Source organism: Hyperolius riggenbachi, chromosome 1 (genome assembly GCF_040937935.1).
Source record: "Hyperolius riggenbachi isolate aHypRig1 chromosome 1, aHypRig1.pri, whole genome shotgun sequence".
Classification (NCBI taxonomy): Eukaryota; Metazoa; Chordata; class Amphibia; order Anura; family Hyperoliidae; genus Hyperolius; species Hyperolius riggenbachi.
Genome location: NC_090646.1, coordinates 513,620,072 through 513,641,894, shown reverse-complemented (window position 1 = coordinate 513,641,894; position 21,823 = coordinate 513,620,072). Strand labels below are relative to the sequence as shown.

The 21,823-nt window shown below is 44.5% G+C and overlaps 1 protein-coding gene across 1 annotated transcript in view; it reads left to right on the top strand.

Moving 5' to 3' along the window:
• The window catches only part of LOC137532969 (speedy protein 1-A-like), a 65,825-nt gene extending 46,037 nt beyond the window's left edge, over positions 1–19,788 (top strand). Inside the window, exon 7 of the mRNA XM_068254082.1 lies at positions 19,701–19,788. Within this exon, the coding sequence (XP_068110183.1) occupies positions 19,701–19,732 (32 nt within the window). The 3' untranslated portion in view covers positions 19,733–19,788. The remainder of the gene's footprint in view (positions 1–19,700) is intronic.
• The last annotated feature ends 2,035 nt before the right edge of the window (positions 19,789–21,823 follow it).

Genomic DNA, 21,823 nt, shown 5'->3' with positions numbered 1-21,823 from the left:
GCACACCGAAGGCACCATCAGTGACCTCATCCCATAAGCTTTCTTCCTGGAGCGTGTTCTGCAAAGAGTGCTGGATCAGGCCGTAGATGAGTGTGATGAGGAAGAGTTGTGGTCGCCATCACCACCACCAGAGGTAGCCTTGTCGTTTCTTGCTGTACTTGCGACAATGCATAGAGAGGAGGAGGAGTCAAAGGAGAAAGGTGGCTTTGTGCAGGTGGAAGACTAACCGGAGCAGGTGTCCCAGGGGGCTTGTCCTCAACTTTCAGGGACCTTTCCTATTGTACGTGGTGGGGGGGAGGAGCAGGCCTTCAATGACATCAATGAGGATGAGGAACAGGAGATGTCTAGCTCGGCATCCAACCTTGTGCAATTGGGGTCTTTCATGCTGTTCTGCCTGCTGAGAGACCCTCGTATAAAAATGCTCAAGGACAAGGACCTGTAATGGGTGGCAACGCTTCTAGAGCACAAAGTGGCAGAAACGTTACCAAATCGCCAGAAGTCGGAGAAAAGGATGCATCATTTCCAAAACAGCCAGCAAACTATGCTGTACAATGCGTTTAAGGGTGATGTCACAGCAGGTTGGGAGTCTAACAGGGAAGAGGTGCAAATAATTAGAGATGTAGCGAACGGTTTGCCGGCGAACGGTTCCAGGCGAACTTTGGGGGTTCGCGTTCGCCTGCACCAGGCGAACTTTTGCAGAAGTTCGATTCGCCCCATAGACTTTAATAGCCGCCGAGTTTAATGGTTAATAGCAAAGTCCCCTTACATAGTAGAAACACTAAAATTGTTGGGAATGTTAAGTGGAATAGTGGGAACAAGAGGAAACATTTTTTTTTTCAAAAAGACCTTATACTTTTTGAGAAAATCAATTTTAAAGATTCAAAGTAAAATGAGCCGATTCATAAAAAAAGAACCGATTCATTAAAAAGAACCGGATGATTCAAGAACTGTTAGTATAGCAGAGAATGCGTCCTGAGCAGGACGTGAAGCTGCCGGCTCGCTGCTGACTCTCCCCACCTGCCTGCACCTGTCACCCTCACCTAGCCTGGCACCCAGCGCACCCATGGGTGCCAGGCTAGGTGAGAGTGACAGGTGAGGAGGTGGGGAGAGACAGCAGGAGCCGGCAGCTATGCGTCCAAAAGGAGGCATTCTCTGCTATGTGGGAGGCGTCGGAGATCTTCAATCAACTTAATTGAAGATCGCAACATAAGAGGATACAGTTCGTTGGATCGTTTACCGTGGATATTGGCGTGGGAAAACTATTTTAAAGGTACAGGTAAGTATTTATGGTTAATTTAGAATAATAAAATACTTTTCTCGTGGTTCTGTTTTTATTTCATTTAACCCTTTGTGGAAATGGGTAAAGGGTACTTTGTACCCCTATACTCATTTAATCTGGGAGGGGGGTGGACATCTGGGGTCCCCTTCTTAAAGGGGACTCCCAGATGCCACCATGAACCCCCCCCCCAGGGAGTCGTCGCCCCCACCTCCTCCTGGGGCACTGGAGGTGGGGAAGAGCCCCTTGTCCATGGATTGGACAAGGGCTCCGGGGGGTTGGGAGGGGAAGGCTTGGCTGCCCCTCCCCCCCGGAGCCCCCCATACCATGGACCATGCGGGCTGGTATAGCTCAGGGTGCGAAGCCCCAGTCGGCCGGGGCTCCGCATTCTGGCTATCCCAGCCTGCATGGGGACAAGGGGTTACAGAGGCTCGGGAGGGGGGACCCCACGTCATTTTTGTTTTCATTTATTTCCCACACTCAGCACATAAAAATTATATATATATATATATATATATATATATATATATATATATATATATATATATATATATATATATATATATATATATATACATATACATATATATATATATACATATATATACATATACATATATATATATATATATTATTTTTTTTTTTTTTTAACCAGTTCGGCCTATCTGGACGAGCTTCCTCGTCCAGATAGGCACTGGTGCTGCCGCCGGCTCGTGCGCGCGATCGGGCGCGCCCCCGCGCGCGCTCCCGCTGCCCGCCGCTAGCCCCCCGATCAGTGAATGGGAATATAATTCCCATTCACCGATCTAACTTCCCCGCAGAAATACCGACGCTTTCTCTCCAGAGAGCGCGGTATTTCTGCCCCCAGGAAACAACTCCTCAGCATTTTAGTTCCTAGATGCGAGCTGGTTTGCATCTAGGACTTTTTTCACTGTGGCCATCTTGTGGCCAAATAGTAAACTGCACCCACATACATTTTTGATTAAAAAAAAACATTATTTTACATTTAAAATTAGCAGTTTCCCTCCCACACCAAAAATTACCCACATACACTTTTTTTATTTAAAAAAAAAAAAAAACAATTAAAAAAACAAACAAAAACAACATAAATAGTTACCCAAGGGTCTGAACTTTTTAAATATGCATGTCAAGAGAATATGTTATTATATTATTTAAAATTATAAGCTTATAAATAGTGATGGACGCAAATTGAAAAAATGCACTTTTATTTCTAAATGAAATATCGGCACCATAAATTGTGATAGGGACATCGTTTAAATGGTATAATAACCGGGACAGATGGGCAAATAAAATACATGCGTTTTAATTACGGTAGCGTATATTAATTTCAAACTATAATGGCCAAAAACTGAGAAATAATGAATTTCTTCCGTTTTTTTCTTATTCTTCCTGTTAAAATGCATTTACAGTAAAGTGGCTCTTAGCAAAATGTATCACCCACAGAAAGCCTAATTGGTGGCGGAAAAAACAAGCTATAGATCAATTCATTGTGATAAGTAGCAATAAAGTTATAGGCGAATGAATGGGAGGTGAACGTTGCTCGGATGCATGAGATTTTCGGACCGCGGCGCTGAACCGGTTATAGGACTTACGAGGCCACAAGTATGAAAAAAGTTAAATACCATTTCATAATCCAGATCCATGGAGGACGCCATCTGCGCCCCCCGTTCATTCCGCCATGGCACCCGCAGTAATACCGGCCCTGGTCGGGTCCCGACCCCTCCAAACGGGTCAGGTTCTCATTCCCCCCTCAATATGGCCGCCACAAATTGCCGCGGCTGTGCAGTCCGCAAAGATGCGATTGCGGCTGCGCAGCTCTAGGTCCTCCTCCCGATGCGTCTGATGTATGCACACATATTGATGACGCGGCAGGAGGAGGCCCTAGAGCTGCGCAGGTGCAATCACGTCTGTGCGGACTGCGCAGCCGCGGCAATCTGTGGAGGCCATATTGAGTGGGGAATGAGAACCCGACCTGTTCGGAGGGGTCGGGAGTCGGGACCAGACCGGGGCCGGTATTACTGCGGGAGCCATGGGGGAATGAACCGGAGGGCGCGGATGGCGTCCTCCATGGATCTGGATTATGAAAAGGTATTTAGCTTTTTTCACATTTGTGGCCTCGGAAGTCCTTTAAATATTGTTTCCTGCTATCTTTTTAACATATTCTGCAAATTTGGTGTTGCTAGGATGTAAGGGGCCTTTGCTATTAACTGCTAAAGTCGGCGGGTGATGATAACCAACCAAAATTATAGGGGTGCAAAAGTGCTGAATTCTGCCATAGGCTTCCACTAGGCTCCCTATTTCACTTTCAAAAATCTCAAATCTTTTCAAAGGGCAATTGCTCAGCAGTGGCAAATTTTCTAGCATTGTAGGAACTGTTAGGGGGATCATAACTGGTGAGTTTCGGGCCCCTAGGCCGAAGAGGTCATAGCCTAGGGTCACAAAAACCTGTTTATTTGGGCAATTTCAATGGTAGTGATGCTGACGTACATAAATCGCAGCCATGGCCGTTAGCAACGTCTGAATTTCACGAAATGTCTCATGCAGGTAGAAGACATATTGTTAGACTTGGATTCCAAAGATGGGGTCCCTACATCTCTGCAAACCAGAGTTACAGGGGTGCAAAATTAGTAAAATCCCCCATAGGCTTTCATTGGTTCCCTATTTCACTTTCCAAAATCTCACACCTTTTCAAAGGGCAATTGCTCAGCAGTGGCACATTTTCTAGCATTGTAAAAACTGTTAGGGGGATCATAACTGGTGAGTTTCGGGCCCCTAGATCAAAGAGGTCATAGCCTAGGGTCACAAAAACCTGTTTATTTGGGCAATTTCAATGGTGGCGAGTCTGACGTACATAAATCGCAGCAATGGCCGTTAGCAACGTCTGAATTTCACGAAATGTCTCATGCAGGTAGAAGACATATTGTTAGACTTGGATTCCAAAGATGGGGTCCCTACATCTCTGCAAACCAGAGTTACAGGGGTCCAAATTTGGTAAAATCCCCCATAGGCTTTCATTGGGCCTCCTATTTACAGTTCCAAAATCTCACACCTTTTCAAAGGGCAATTGCTCAGCAGTGGCACATTTTCTAGCATTGTAGGAACTGTTAGGGGGATCAAAACTGGTGAGTTTCGGGCCCCTAGGCCGAAGAGGTCATAGCCTAGGGTCACAAAAACCTGTTTATTTGGCCAATTTTAATGGTAGTGATGCTGACGTACATAAATCGCAGCCATGGCCGTTAGCAACGTCTGAATTTCACGAAATGTCTCATGCAGGTAGAAGACATATTGTTAGACTTGGATTCCAAAGATGGGGTCCCTACATCTCTGAAAACCAGAGTTACAGGGGTCCAAAATTGGTAAAATCCCCCATAGGCTTTCATTGGTTTTCAAACAGGCTTTCATGCTTTTCAAACAGGTTTTTGTGACCCTAGGCTGTGACCTCTTCGGCCTAGGGGCACGAAACTCACCAGTCATGTTCCCCCTAAGGGTCCCTACAATGCTAGAAAATTTGCCACTGCTGAGCAATTGCCCTTTGAAAAGATGTGAGATTTTGGAAAGTGAAATAGGGAGCCAATGAAAGCCTATGGGGGATTTTACCAATTTTGGACCCCTGTAACTCTGGTTTGCAGAGATGTAGGGACCCTATCTTTGGAATCCAAGTCTAACAATATGTCTTCTACCTGCATGAGACATTTCGTGAAATTCAGACGTTGCTAACGGCCATGGCTGCGATTTATGTACGTCAGCATCACTACCATTGAAATTGGCCAAATAAACAGGTTTTTGTGACCCTAGGCTATGACCTCTTCGGCCTAGGGGCCCGAAACTCACCAGTTATGATCCCCCTAACCGTTCCTACAATGCTAGAAAATTTGGTACTGCTGAGCCATTGCCCTTTGAAAAGATGTGAGATTTTGGAACTGTAAATAGGAGGCCCAATGAAAGCCTATGGGGGATTTTACTACTTTTGCACCCCTGTAACTCTGGTTTGCAGAGATGTAGGGACCCCATCTTTGGAATCCAAGTCTAACAATATGTCTTCTACCTGCATGAGACATTTCGTGAAATTCAGACGTTGCTAACGGCCATGGCTGCGATTTATGTACGCCAGGATCTCCTCCATTGAAATTGCCCAAATAAACAGGTTTTTGTGACCCTAGGCTATGACCTCTTCGGCCTAGGGGCCCGAAACTCACCAGTTATGATCCCCCTAACAGTTTCTACAATGCTAGAAAATTTTCCCCTGCTGAGCAATTGCCCTTTAAAAAGGTGTGAGATTTTGGAAAGTGAAATAGGGAGCCAATGAAAGCCTATGGGGGATTTTACTACTTTTGCACCCCTGTAACTCTGGTTTGCAGAGATGTAGGGACCCCATCTTTGGAATCCAAATCTAACAATATGTCTTCTACCTGCATGAGACATTTCGTGAAATTCAGACATTGCTAACGGCCATGGCTGCGATTTATGTACGTCAGAATCACTACCATTGAAATTGCCCAAATAAACAGGTTTTTGTGACCCTAGGATATGACCTCTTCGGCCTAGGGGCCCGAAACTCACCAGTTATGATCCCCCTAACAGTTCCTACAGTGCTAGAAAATTTGCCACTGCTGAGCAATTGCCCTATGAAAAGATTTGAGATTTTTGAAAGTGAAATAGGGAGCCTAATGGAAGCCTATGGCAGAATTTAGTACTTTTGTACCCCTATAATTCTGGTTGGTTATCATCATCACCCGCCGACTTTAGCAGTTAATAGCAAAGGCCCCTTACATCCTAGCAACACCAAATTTGCAGGATATGTTAAAAAGATAGCGGGAAACAATATTTAAAGGACTTCCGAGGCCACAAATGTGAAAAAAGTTAAATACCTTTTCATAATCCAGATCCATGGAGGACGCCATCCGCGCCCTCCCGTTCATTCCCCCATGGCTCCCGCAGTAATACCGGCCCCGGTCGGGTCCCGACTCCCAACCCCTGCGAACAGGTCGGGTTCTCATTCCCTCCTCAATATGGCCGCCACAGATTGCCGCGGCTGAGCAGTCCGCACAGACGTGATTGCACCTGCGCAGCTCTAGGGCCTCCTCCTGCCGCGTCATCAATATGCGTGCATACATCAGACGCATCGGGAGGAGGACCTAGAGCTGCGCAGCCGCAATCGCATCTTTGTGGACTGCGCAGCCGCTGCAATCTGTGGCAGCCATATTGAGTTGGGAATGAGAACCCGACCCGTTTGGAGGGGTCGGGACCCGACTGGGGCCGGTATTACTGCGGGTGCCATGGCGGAAAGAACGGGGGGCGCAGATGGCGTCCGCCATGGATCTGGATTATGAAATGGTATTTAACTTTTTTCATACTTGTGGCCTCGTTAAGTCCTTTAAAAAAAAAAAAAATAATATATATATATATATATATATATATATATATATATATATGTGTATATATATATATATATATATATGTGTATGTATATATATATATATATATATATATATATATATATATGTGTATGTATATATATATATATATATATATATATATTTATATTTATTATTTGTATGTGCTGAGTGTGGGAAATAAATGAAAAAAAAAATGACGTGGGGCCCCCCCTCCCGTGCCTCTGTAACCCCTTGTCCCCCATGCAGGCTGGGATAGTCAGAATGCGGAGCCCCGGCCGACTGGGGCTTCACACCCTGAGCTATACCAGTCCGCATGGTCCATGGTATGGGGGGCTCCGGGGGGGGGGGGGAGGGGCAGCCAAGCCTTCCCCTTCCCCCCCTGAGCCCTTGTCCAATCCATGGACAAGGGGCTCTTCCCCACCTCCGGTGCCCCAGGAGGAGGTGGGGGCGACGACTCCCTGGGGGGGGGGGGGTTCATGGTGGCATCTGGGAGTCCCCTTTAAGAAGGGGACCCCAGATGCCCACCCTCTCCCAGGAGAAATGAGTATAGAGGTACAAAGTACCCCTTACCCATTTCCACAAAGGGTTAAAGGAAATAAAAACACAACCACGAAAAAAGTCCTTTAATTTTCTTAATTAACCAGAAATACTTACCTGTACCTTTAAAAAAAATTCCCACGGCAATATCCTCGGTAAATGATCCAACGAACTGTATCCTCTTATGTTGCGATCTTCTATTAAGTTGATTGAAGATCTCGGAAGCCCCCCACCCACATAGCAGAGAATGCATCCAAAAGTCCTTTTGGACGCATAGCTGCTAGCTCCCGCTGTCTCTCCCCACCTGCCTGCCTGCACCTGTCAACCCCCACCTAGGCTGGGGGTTGACAGGTGCAGGCAGGTGGGGAGAGACAGCAGCGGGAGCCAGCAGCGTCACGTCCTTCTGAGGACGCATTCTCTGCTATACTAACGGCTCCTGAATGAGCCGGATCTTTTTAATGAATCGGTTTGTAACGATTGCGGAATCGTCTCCGTGGTCAGCGCACCAGACGTGCGCTGACGCGGCGGATTTTCTCAACAAGCGTATAATTGAGGACACCCAGGCTAGGTGCTATGCACCTGCAGAGGGAAATTCCTGTCGGCAGGTGGAGCTGTGGAGTGCAGAGGAACAGCTCCTCTGCCCTACCACACACGCCAGACAGGAATTGTACGAAGGGAAGAAACGCAATCGCAAGAGAAGCGATTGAGAGTGAGCACAGTGACAGATTGTGTGTGTGTGCATAAAACTAGTCGCCAACCCGCGACTGTGCACACACCACAGCAGATAAGAAGCAGGAACGCGATCGCGAGAGGTGCGATCGCAATACGTGACACAAGGCTACAGCAAGGCGGAGCACGAGAGTAGCAAAGGCACAGCAAATCATACAATGAGGAGATATGGAAAATAACAAACGCTAGCTAACCGCGAACACCGCACTCATTCGCAACAGTGCACGCGGTTATGCGCGGTCTCCACGTGATAAGCACAATAGAGACAAGCACGCCTAACTAACCATCGACAGACAAACATGGAACAGAGGACGCGAACGCTTGCTTAACGGTTATCTCACCGAGCCTCCAGCAAGTGTCCGTAGCAGACAAGACAGACACACGAAAACAGGGACAAGCGAGAGACAGGATCCACAGCACCAGCGAGAAGCGAGTGAGATCCAGGTACAGAGTAGCAGAACAGAAGGATCCACAGCACTAGCGAAAAGTGGCCAGCGCGATCCCAGGAGACAGAACAGAAGGATCCACAGCGCCAGCGAAAAGTGGCTAGCGCGATCCCAGGAGACAGAACAGAAGGATCCACAGTGCTAGCGAAAAGTGGCTAGCGCGATCCCAGGAGACAGAACAGAAGGATCCACAGCGCTAGCGAAAAGTGGCTAGCGCGATCCCAGGAGACAGAACAGAAGAGATAGCTGGCAGCAACCGCTGCACCAGCTATACTACAAGAACAGAGATCAGAACCATTTCCTGTCGACCACCGCTGGGACAGGACAACAGCAACAGAACAAACAAACAGATAAACAATCTTAACTGCACTTAAGGGATCTGCTTAGCACAGTTTCCAGGAATAACTCTAAGCTGAACTTCAAACCAAGAGCATGGCTGACACTCTCTAGGAGTGTGTACTACAAACCCTGAAGGAATGACCAGCAAAGGACTGTGGGTAATCCCAACCTTTATACTGCCAGTCATCACAGGAGGCAGGTAGGGGATTTGCATAACGAATGTATGCAATTCCTCAGCAGCAAGCTGCAGAACTGACAAAAGATCTCTCTTAAAGAGACCTGCAGAATGCAGACGTGAACAGTGGTCAAAACGCTGCCGAGCAGATTCTCACACGGTTCTTTTTTTATGAATCGACTCTTTTTTTTTTTTACTTTAAAATCGATTTTCTCAAAAACTATAAGGTCTTTTTTAAAAAAAAAAATGTTTTCCTCTTGTTCCCACTGTTTTTCTTAACATTCCCAGTAATGTTGGTGTTGCTAGCTTTTAAAGGGGCTTTGCAATTAACCATTAAAGTCGGTGGGGGTATATTTTCCCACGGTCAGAAGGAGAATTTACATTGAAACTTTAAAATTGATTTTCTCAAAAACTATAAGGTCTTTTTGAAAAAAAAAATTCCTCTTATTCCCACTGTTCTCCTTAACATTTTCTGCAAGTTTGGTGTTTCTAGCTTTTAAAGCGGCTTTGCTATTAACTGCTAAGCTGCGGGCGCTTAATTTTCCCACGGTCAGAAGGACTTTAAAATCCTTCCCAGACTACTCTACGCCTTCCGTGTGCTACCAATAAACATCCCTATCCCGGCCCTCAAACGCCTGCAGTCTTCCATACTTTCATTTATTTGGGGCAAAACCAGACCAAGGGTCCAGAGGAGCACTTTAATTCGTCTAAAAGTTGACGGTGGTTTGGGTGTTCCGAATATTATCGCTTACTACCGAGCTGCACAGATCTCACAACTTGCTATGTGGCATGAATTAACGCACCCTCCGCTGTGGGTAACAATGGAGCAATCCATATGCTCCCCCATCTCCATTGGGAACTTGCTCTGGTTACCCCCTGTTCGGCGAAGAAATATTAAAAATCCAATCATTGCACACTCTCTCAAAATCTGGGATACAGTTAAATTTAAAGGCAACCTAATCTCTCCGCACCTCCCACTCACCTCCTTCTTAGGTCACCCAGATTTTACACCTGGACTGGAGAACCCAGCAGCCTTTCGCTGGTGGCTCTCAAGAAACCTCACTATTCTATACGATTTAGTCACTGACTCAGCAGTTAAACCCTTTGCATGTCTTAAAGAGAAACACCAACTGCCCATAAAAGAATATTTCCGCTACCTCCAAAGCTCACATTTTCTTTCCCAGGTTGCCAAGGGGCATGGCTCCCTCTTGACTCGCACATGCTTCGAACACGTGTGCGCCTCCGACCCGGGATCCCCGGGCCTGATCTCTCTGCTGTATAGGTGCATTGTGTCCCCCCCTGGTCTTCCCAAGCCCTCATATATAACAAAATGGGAACTCGATCTCAACACCACCTACGAAAAAGAGGACCTCTCTGACATCTGGTCTCTCACCCCACAATGCTCCATTAGTGCCTCCCTCGTGGAGACCCAATATAAAGTACTCCTAAGGTGGTATCTCACTCCAGACCGCATTTCAAAATTTGATACTACAAACAATGGCCTATGCTTTCGCGGTTGTGGACAGGGGGGGACCCTCTCTCACGTGTGGTGGTACTGCCCGAGGGTCCGGAGGTTCTGGATCAGAATATACCAGGTCATTTATTCCACAATCCAAGTTCAAGTCCCCAGGGTTCCGGAGATAGCACTCCTGGGATTTCGCCCACCGGGCATATCTAACCCCCAATATAAATTGCTCTCACACATATGCTTAGCAGGAAAGAGAGTCATCGCAGGCGCGTGGAGGTCCCCTACCCTGTCCATATCCAAATTTAGAACTAATTTGAGCAGCGCCCTCTGCTTTGATAAAATGAAAGCTATACTTGATGACTCCCTTCCACGTTTTGAAAAAACTTGGCTCCCATACGTTAACCAATACCATCCAAGCTTACCCCAATCGCTAACTACAGTTTAATCTCCTGCCTAAAAACCTTAGGGCATCCATTACAATTAGTGCATTAATAAATTCCTTTCTTACACATGCAAGCAAGCATTTGAACCAAACACGGTTCTTTTTTTATGAATCGACTCTTTTTTTTTTTACTTTAAAATCGATTTTCTCAAAAACTATAAGGTCTTTTTGAAAAAAAATTTTTTCCTCTTGTTCCCACTGTTTTTCTTAACATTCCCAGTAATGTTGGTGTTGCTAGCTTTTAAAGGGGCTTTGCAATTAACCATTAAAGTCGGCGGGGGTATATTTTCCCACGGTCAGAAAGAGAATTTACATTGAAACTTTAAAATAGATTTTCTCAAAAACTATAAGGTCTTTTTGAAAAAAAAAAATTCCTCTTATTCCCACTGTTCTCCTTAACATTTTCTGCAAGTTTGGTGTTTCTAGCTTTTAAAGCGGCTTTGCTATTAACTGCTAAGCTGCGGGCGCTTAATTTTCCCACGGTCAGAAGGACTTTAAAATTGATTTTCTCAAAAACTATAAGGTATTTTTGAAAAAAAATTTCCCCTCTTGTAGTCACTGAAAGATCTCAGGTGTTAGACACCTTGAAACATCTTTTCCATCACTTTTGTGGCCAGCATAATTTTTTCTATTTTTCAAAGTTCGCCTCCCCATTGAAGTCTATTGCGGTTCGCGAACTTTTCTGCGAACTGAACCTTCCGCGGAAGTTCGCGAACCGAAAAACGGTGGTTCGCGACATCTTTACAAATAATACCCCTCCTCCCATAGCCATGCAAGCAAGGACAGGACACTTTACTGATGTGTTGGTGACGGCGGGCATGCGGACCTTTTGTAGTCCAACGCATCACCACAGCCATTCGGGATCCACCCTCAGAGAATGACTCAACCGACAGGTAGTGGACTGCCTGGCCTTAACTGCGGATATCGACTCTCTGAAGAGTGATGAATCCTTGGACTACTGGGTGTGCAGGCTTGAACTGTTGCCTGAGCTGTCAGAATTTGCCATCGAACTTCTGGCTTGCCCCGCCTCAAGCATCCTGTCAGAGAGGACCTTCAGTGCAGCAGGAGAGATTGTCACTGACAAGAGAAGTCGTGTAGGTCAATAAAGTGTTGATTACCTGACCTTTATTGAGATAAATGAGGAATGGATCTTGTGACTGAGTCCACACACAGCTTTCTTTCCTCTCTGCACACTGCATGACTTGCGTGACTTCTCTGCCACCACCAACTAGGGTCCAATTCTCAATGTTTTTGAACATTTTCTCCAGGTAAATCCTGAATTTTACAGCAGTGGCTGCTACAATACCTAATTCTTCAGATTTGTGTACATGCCTAATTTTTCTGGCCTATGGTGATGCACTGTGGCTGCAACAACAACAAAAAAAGGCAGGTACATGTTCGTGATCGTTACCTTGTCGTGGTGAAGGGGCTTGCGTATCACAATAAACTATATGAGTGTGTTGGTGGGCGGCACACCCAGGATGATAAGGTCGTTGCTTAATTGTGGACAAACCAAATTCATTCGGCTGGATATGTTTTGGCAAAAACAATTATTTTCAGGTGATCAATAAAGCCTACTAGGCCAACACTGGGCTCACACTGCAGGATTAGTGTTTTTTAGGTCACTTTACTGTCATTGAACTACCTCAGCCCGACCATAGGGGCTGGAAAACAGCCATCGCCTGCACTCCTGCGAACGTGTGCACGAGCACACCGACCATTACACTAATTTGCTATCGAGAGGACTAACATTTCTGTCCTGAGAGTGTCAACTATTGAGAACTCTTTGCGGTTGTTTGCGGTGCGTTAAATGGTGAATTTGGTCTGTTAGAGTTTGGTTTGTCAGTGTGAAGTGGGGCTAACCCTTACACTACCTAATGGGCATGTACCCACTCCGGACATTTTAAAGCAGCACTTAATTCCACAAATGTTGGAATGTACTGTGATTTCTGCCCTTTAGAGATTAAAACACGACTCTGCGTCAACTACGTAATTTTTGGTGGGACTTTTGCTATGGATCCCCATCCGGCATGCCACTGTTCAGGTGTTAGGCCCCTTGAAACAACATTTCCATCAATTTTGTGGCCAGAAAAAGTCCCAGTAGGTTTTAAAATTTGCCTGTCCATTGAAGTCCATATCGATTTGCGCAGTTCGCCCATTCGCAAACTTTTACGGAAGTTCGACCTCGAAGATCGCAAACCCAAAATGTAATGTTCGGGCCATCTCTAGGGGATATTTGAAATGAGCTAAGGTAATTTTTTTCTAATTCAATTGTGCCAATGATCTTTTGAAAATTATCTACTCCCTTCACTAAAAAAGTGTTAGTATTCAAAATCCTTCTACACAATAAAATGTAAAGTGTTCTGCAACATCATTTTCAATAGAGGGTATGCAAATCACATTCCTTCACAATCTCTCTGGGAATCAAGCAAAAAACAAAAAAGTTTTGCTATTCGGCTATCACAAGCAGTTTCCAAAATTAGAAAACCGCTCGAGCCTAAAAGCTTTGCAAGGATTCGTATGAGTGGAACGATTTTAATCATTACTTTTTTTATTTGAATCATGCAATTCACAGTTTTCAAGTTCACAAACAGAAATGACTTTCAAGCTATTACTGTGTTGTGAAATGCCCACACTTTTATGTTTTAATAAGAAAATATATTTATAGAATTTATTCCTAATGATTAAATACTGCTGTTGAATAAGATGGCAAACAGTAAAAGAAAACAGTTTAATCACTTATAATAATGGCAATAAAATGTTATTAAAATTTTAGAGGCTATGGCAATGTTTATACAAAGATCTTCAATTCAAAATGTATTGCTATAAGACAGCATTGCTAATGTAGTTTATAAAGCTGCAATATTGTCAGCTTACAGTGTTATTGTGCCTTTTAACCCCCTTGCCGTTCCAATTATTGCGGCAAGGGGGCAGCGCAGCATTTTTTTTAAAATGTATTTATTTTTAAATCATGTAGCTAGCCTAGCGCTAGCTACATGATAGCCGCTGAGCAGCGGCATCCCCCCACCCACTCGCGATCTGCGCAAGCAGGAAATCCCGTTCAGAACCATGGCGACGGGGCGGGATGACGTCACCAACGTCATGGACGTCGGGACGTCAGAGGGAGTCCCGATCCACCCCTCAGCGCTGCCTGGCACTGATTGGCCAGGCTGCGCAAGGGGTCTGGGGCGCGACGGGTAGCAAAGTGCTAGCTGCGTGCAATAAAAAAAACAATTGTGAAAATCGGCCTGAGCAATCCTCCTGCGCAGGTTACCCCGAGCTCAGCTCGGGATAACCGCCAAGGAGGTTAAAGGACCACTATTTCGAAAAAATTGTAAAATGTAAAATACACATGTACAGATACGTTACTTATATGAAGTAAAGATTAAAATGCACTAAAGGGTCTGGGTGTGACTCTCCTCGAACGGTCTCTTTCTCTAGTTCCTCTCTCTTCTTCCTCCTACTTTCTTTTCCTCTGTTTCTTATATACGTATTTTCTTTCCTACATACTCTTGGATGCACTTACTTAGCCAGATGTTGGTTCTGCTGTGCTCTTTCTGGAGACTATGCGATGGCTTTTGCAGTTTTATCTATGCTTTTTGTATTAATAGACCATGCTCATATAGGTACTGTCTCTCTCTCTTAGTTTATTATTATCTGCCTGTGTTTGCTGAATTTGGGGGGCTCGGGTCTGTGATCCCAAATGGGCCCTGAGCTCTCCAAAGTCTCTTCCGAACCTTATGATCACAGTTAATCCAGGAATGGGTCTTTTGATCCCTGTTCTACCGGATATCTGACTCTCCTGTTATAGGGAGCACTCCTTCACTGACTCTTGGCACACCGCCATACTGAGGTGTAGTGCTGGATTAAGTTATATTATCACTGTGTACTTAATCGGTTACACTTTCTTACTTATGTAGTATACTGCAATTCACTGTCATAAATATTCTCTGAAAAATAAAAGAATCTTTAAAATGCACTAGAAATTACTTTTCTCCTATGTAGCTTTCACTTATAGTAAGCAGTAAAAATCTGATTTGGACTAGTCCATCTCCTCATGGGGAATTCTCAGTATGTCTTTTAGGGATGAGGGAGGAAACCAGAGTGCCTAGAAGAAATTTACATAGACATGGGGAGACATACAAACTCCTTGTAAATAATGTCCTGGCTGGGATTGGAGCCAGGGACCCAGCACTGACAGGAGAGATACACTATGCCACTGTGCTGCCCAACGCAGTCTACAATTATTGGGATTATATAATAAGAAAGAGTTAATGTGAGAAAACGCAGAAAAGCCGCCGCAAGTACTCAGAGTAAGGCGGCTGATTCCGCGTTTAACATGGCAGCTTGCGCGTAGGGACCTGCATTCACTGGCCTGACGGAACGCAGAGAAACAGGGCGGCGGATTCCCTGTTTGCCCAGAAAACAGGGCGGCGGATTCCGCGTCCGACGCGGCGGTTTGCACACATAGGCCTACCTCTGTCAGTACTGCTGAATGCGGAGAAAACGCTGCACGCTCGGACAGCGGTGCGGCGGATTCCGCATCCAAAACAGCTGAGGCATTACAACACATGTCTGGTGTGGCTGGGACTGATAGTCCACACTGGTTCAGAAGGACGCGTGCGCGCGCGTGGAGAGGCAGAGCATTTATGACAGCCAGAGGGGTGTCAGCTGACCAGGCTGGTCAGCTGACAATTCTTTCAGTTCTCATTGGTCCAGCACTTAGGGGAGGTGCAGGAGAGCGCTGGTGTATATATACTGGGTGCTGGACATTCCTCTGGTGTCTGGCGTTGCGATCACTACGTGGTAGCACTCAGACCCTGTCAGTATCTGTGTTACATTAGACCAGTTTCCAAGGTGTTGATGACCAAGGAACTCACACCTTAGTCTAGGAATTGATTATTTGTTATGACCTTCTGCTTTCCTGACCATTCCTCTGATCTCTGATTTTGTACCTTTGTCATTCTGATACTCTGTTGCTGAACTCGGCTAGTCTCAAGATTCTGCATCTGTCTCCTGTGTCTGTACTTTATCTGTCCGTGTGTTAACGACCTGGCCTGCCCGACCTCGAGAACTATCTCTCCTGTTGAGAGATAGTTCACAGATCTGTCAGTGACACTCCCTCATTGGTGTCACTCATGTTCTGTCCTTCCCACTCTCTGCCTGACTCCTCCCTGCGGAGAGTTCAGACCAACGGAAGGAACTTGCTGCAGAGCAATACTCCTTATTGCTCTAGCACCTGATATCCAGGTGCGGTCCTCAAAGTATTACTATTGCACCAAAACACTCTCATCACTCAGGTGTCCAGAGGTTAGAGATATATCTGATTATCGGTGATACTGCAGATCATCAATAATCGGGTATATATCTGCATTCTCGGTGATACTGCAGATCACCGTTAATCAGATCCTCTTTGTGTTACACCGATCGTTACAGTTAAGAGTAATATGCAAAAACTCAAAGCTAACAATTAGATTTCACCTTTGAATCTGAGCTGTAGTAAAATATTCTACCATGGTAGTTATCGGTTAAAGCAAAAAGTTTAAGAAATGATCCTTACCATTTATTGACTAACTCAATATACACCTCAGATGCTTGTTCTTTTTGATATCAGTTAAATGGTATCACCCTTTAAATTAGGCTCTGTTCCCACTTGTTGCCGGCCAACATGCGGCCAGCGGGAGCAGACAGTGTAGTGGTCCATTCTCTGCTCTAGTGGGAACAGAGCCTTACTCTGTCTGTACAATCAAACAAATACGTGACTAGCTGCTAAACTTATATACTTTGGCCATTGACCATGGTTTTGTTAAATAAAGATGGGAATTTCCTGAGAAGATGCCATTAAAAATACATGAAAGGTCAACTCCACCCATGTCAGGTATTTGTGTTCTGGCTGTGGCTAGTACAATTAAATTACCTGTCAGCTTCTGTTATATGTTTTTGGAATGACAGTGAATATCTTCCCAGCACTGGTTTAATTTCAACCCTTTACAACAAATGTCATTTGTGTTAAACCTGGAACACTTGTAGGGAATTCTCCAAGCAGATTTTTGGTTTCTTCAGCAACCATGGAAAACTAAAATATCACTGTCAAGTTCAAGTCTGCATGTTTTTCTTTTCCCTGCAAGAAAATAAATGAACTGTGTAATTACAGCTACTGTGTATATTCTCATAACGTCTTTTTCTTTGATTGTAATGGAATCCCACATAAGGTGCACATGAGGTGCAGTAACTGCACTGTATGAAATGCTGACCTTTAAGTCACTTTCATTTTTAGATCAGCTGTTTTGTTTGTAGGAAATGAAAGATCCTACAGAACAGAGCTGCCATGCTGCACCCACTGGCTTGCGGTTTCAGTGCAGCGGGTCAAAGGTACTTCATTCATCTCCAGTATGTATGTGGGTTGTTGGCTGTTTGACATTTTTGAATCAGTTGTGTCCTCTGTGTCCTGTGCGCAAGTCACCCCAGTCGCTGCAGTGTATGTGTTAACTTGCTTGTTGATTTTCTTTGTGACCCCCAAGTGGGAATTTCCCATGATCTGAGTAGCTTTCTTTGTTTTCCAGCAGTTAAACAGAAGGTCATGCACAAAAATTCCTCTGGCCCCAGACAAGGGGAAACACCAACAAACTTACTTTGAATATAAATGTCATAAGACTGACGTCCAGCTTTGCAGACCTGTTAATGAGATACTCTGTACAGTGATGTAGTTTAAGCACTTTTTTTTGTTTTGTAAAGGCTTTTCTTTATTGCATTTTCAAGGTCATAAACATTTATCAAAAATAAATGACATAGGGATGGTTGCACAAAATCATGATACATTTACCATGTTTATGCCTCCAACGCAAGACACGTTGCACATATAGTGCAACTCTTATTATGTATGTCGCGTCTATAATTCACACTGCATATACATAATTTTATTTACGATATGTGTGCAATGAAAATTACATTGGTGGCCTAAACACCAGTAAAATTGTAGTGCGCGACCTGCACATAGCAATTTTTTGTCTTGATTGTGTGAATCAAGCCCATATAAAGAAAAGTCAACAATTGGACACTTGCATAGGATATCATTACCACAGCTACCTTTAGGTTTTGATTACTACCTGTACATTAGGTACTGTGTTTGCTGTAACGTTTCATTTGAAGACCAACATTATCATATGTGGGCCCATATGTAATTACCGGTAACTTTTTCTCTTAACCACTTGAGGACCGCGGTGTTAAACCCCCTAGTGACCAGGACATTTTGTGAAACAATCCCTACGACATTTTTTGCTAAAATGGCCACTGCAGCTTTAAGGCCTAGCTGCATGGCCGCACAACTCAGCGCACAAGTGATCCCCCTCCTTTTCATTGGGAGAGCTCTGTTGGTGGGGTCTGATCGCTCCTCCAATGTTTGGGTTTTTTTGTACATTTTTTTTATTATTTTTTAATAAAAATGCTTATTTATTTTTATTTTTTTACAACCCTTACTCCCTTCCCAGTTCTGCTAATCACTGCGATCGGCTGTGATAGGCTTCAGCCTATCACTGTCGATCGCTTCTTTGTCCCCCAGGGGGACAGCTGTGTCACAAGGTTGTCCCCAGTACAGCGCTGCCTTAGATTACAGCACTTTACATGTATAGTAGACGGTGGTTTCGCTGTCTAACAGTCTCCGAGCGACGATCGCCGCTGGGAGACTGAAGGCGGAGCGGAGCTCCACCTTCCAAGCAGGGATCTGCTGCTAGCCCCCATCTCCTGCTAGCCCCATAGAAGGCCGTTCACGCCAATCACGTGGAGCGGTCCTGGGGCTGCCGCCGCGTCTATGCCAATCGGCGTGGCGCGGTCGGCAAGCAGTCAAGGTGTTATTTTCTGACCTGACTTCACCTACTTTATGATACTTTTTCAATTACAAAGTGCTGAAAAGTTATTTTAAAGAGAAATTGAAACATCTCCTCAGGAAAAAAACCTCAGGACTCAGGAGAACAAGTTAATTGCATTTGGGCCATGATGCTTAACAAGGAGACACCATATTCAGAACAAGTGGGGTGCAAAAAGAAAGGGAAACTAGAATAGAGAAACTGACAAGGTAACAAAGTATCCGCCCCCACGCTGAGCCCAATGAATGGGCGGAATACTACATCACTTCCGCACGCGCGCTGCCCCGCCCACTCCAAGATTCTACCTCTAAGTCATTGGACAGGAAGCATTTTAGAAACTGGTGTGGCGCCCGCTCGTCGCAGAGGTGCTACACCAGTATATTCAACTGATTTGGTAAGTTTCTATATCTATATTTATATCCCTCTCTTGCCACGTTTCTCACCTTACTATTTAACATGGAGGGTCACATCTACTATGGGTATGAGCTACACTATGATTAATTTGCTGGTGAGCATGGATGGCCTTGATTATGTGTGTATATATGTGTTTGTAATTTATACAGATATTTTATCTTTTCTTTTTTATATATTTGTACTGTATGTGTATATATAGTATATATATACATATGTATATCCGGCTTGGGGACCCTACAACATAGATATCACCTCGGTGTATATGCATATGTATATGGGCATACGTGAGTGTGTATAAAAGGGTGTATATATTTATATACATATGTATTTAGATTGTCGGATATAGTTGTAAGATATATATGCAAGTGCATGTATTCATATGCTGAAGCACCTAACTTGCTGAAAGCTATAATCTGATACATAAACTAAATATATGTGTGCTACAATCAGTTTTATAATATGGAGGTGATGCTGTATACACACTTGTTTATTGTATGGATTCTTTACGGATTTTTATGTTTTTATTCTGTTTTTACACTATGATTATTACGGTTATAACATATGGATATGTTTGTTTTTTGTTTTTACATTTCAGTTGCTCCTATCTGTATATGCTTTTTTGCCTGAGGAAGCAGGCTTGGGACCCATGAAACGCATTGCAAACTGTGTGTGTTGTTTGTTGGAGTACAAATTAAATTTAATGCTAACCATACAAATTGGTTGTGATGATTGTTGGGCAGGTAAGCACACCATTACCACCCACATTTTGTTTGGTTTTAAATTGATGCTATTTTTTATTTTATTGGCGCATCTGTACTCTCTACTAAAGTATCAAGTGGAATGAGGAAATGGGGAGAAGGGGTGCACACCTAGACCAGTGACCCAGCTATTTTCAGCTTTCTGAGTTTATCCAGAGTGTTAGGTAGGTCCATGCCAAGGGATAGTATCAATCAGGCCAGGCCGCAACTATACTGTAATAATGTTCAGTTTAACAGGAAATTCTTTCTACTCTAGCCAGCTCATCCATATCAGTGCTGGGTGGAAATTACGCATTAGCGTAATTACCCATCGTAATTCACTACAAATGCACCGTAAGCGTTACGTGTAAGGTTACTGTCTTACGCGTAATTAAGAATATTAAAGGACTTTTTTCGTGGTTATGTTTTTTGTTCAATTAAAATACTTTTTCTATGTGTTTGTGTGTTTATTTACTTTTAACTCTTAAAGGAAATGGGTAAGGGGTACAAGTACCTCTATACTCATTTCTCCTGGGAGGGGGGGGTGGGCATCTGGGGGACTCCCAGATGCCACCATGAACCCCCCCCCCCAGGAAATCGCGGCCTCCACCTCCACCGCCCATCGGAGGTGGAGAAGAGCCCCTTGTCCTTGGATTGGACAAGGGCTCGGAGGGGGAGGGGAAAGCTTGGCTGCCCCTCCCCTTCCGAGACCCCCCAATCCATGGACCATGCGGGCTGGTATAGTCAGGGTGCGGAGCCCCACGCGGCCGGTGCTCCGCATTCTGGCTATCCCAGTCTGCATGGGGGACAAGGGGTTAAAGAGGTCTGGGAGGGGGGACCACACGTCGCTTTTTTTTAATATTTCCCACACTCAGAACGAAGTAAGTAAAACTCTTCCCACTTGGGGGAATCTATGAAAATAAAACACTATTGTTACCTGTGCAAAAAAAACTGACATTTTCCGCATTTAAAAGACATTTTTGCTCTTGAAACTTAAAAATCGATTTTCTCAAAAACTATAAGGTCTTTTTGAAAAAAAAATTTTTCCTCTTATTCCCACTGATCCCCTTAATATACCCTGTGAATTTGGTGTTCCTAAATTTTAAGCAGGCTTTGCTATTAACCGTTAAAGTCGGCAGATTTTTAAATGTATATATTTTTCCTTTGAAACTTTAACATCGATTTTCTCAAAAACTTTAAGGTCTTTTTGAAAAAATTTTTTTCCTCTTATTCCTTCTGATCTCCTTAATATATTCTCCAAATTTGAGGCTCTTAGCACTTAAGGGGGCTTTGCTATTAACCCTTAAAGTCGGCGGCTACCTAACATTGATCCATGCGTCAACTTTTCCGCTTGGCAGCATGACCTTACGCATTAATTGCTAGTAGGATTTTACGCGTAAGCCAATAACGTAACAACCCGAATTACGGTATTCTTACGCGTAATTGCGTAAGGGCTATGCGTAATTACAGACATGTACCGAAATTGAATGTCTACGCCGTTAGCGTAATTCCGTAATGCGTGATAGCGTAAAATTACGCGTAATGATCCGTAAGCGTAGCTTTTTCCATTACGCCCAGCACTGATCCATATCCTAAGCAATTTCTCTTGTCTGTCATGCAACAGCATTGCTGGTCGTGCCAACTCTTGGTTGTAAGTTGATTTCAGAATAGAATTCTGTCATTATAGTCATGCAGTTTGGCTTTTCCAATTCTGAACTATAATGCTTTTGGTGGTGTTACGTCCCACGCCGTATTCCAACGATCAGTCATTTCCCGCCGCCGGATATTCGTCTAGCAAGACAAATAGTGCTCGCTCTCGCGCGCGTCATCGGGGAATTACTGCGCAAGCGCAGTACGAAGTTTTCTTGCACTGCGCCTTCGCAGTAAGCTCCCATTGACGCACACGAAAGCGAGCACACGCACAGCTGCAGTTGGATGAGATGCCGCGTTAGACCGGCACCGGCGGCGGGGAACGGCGGAT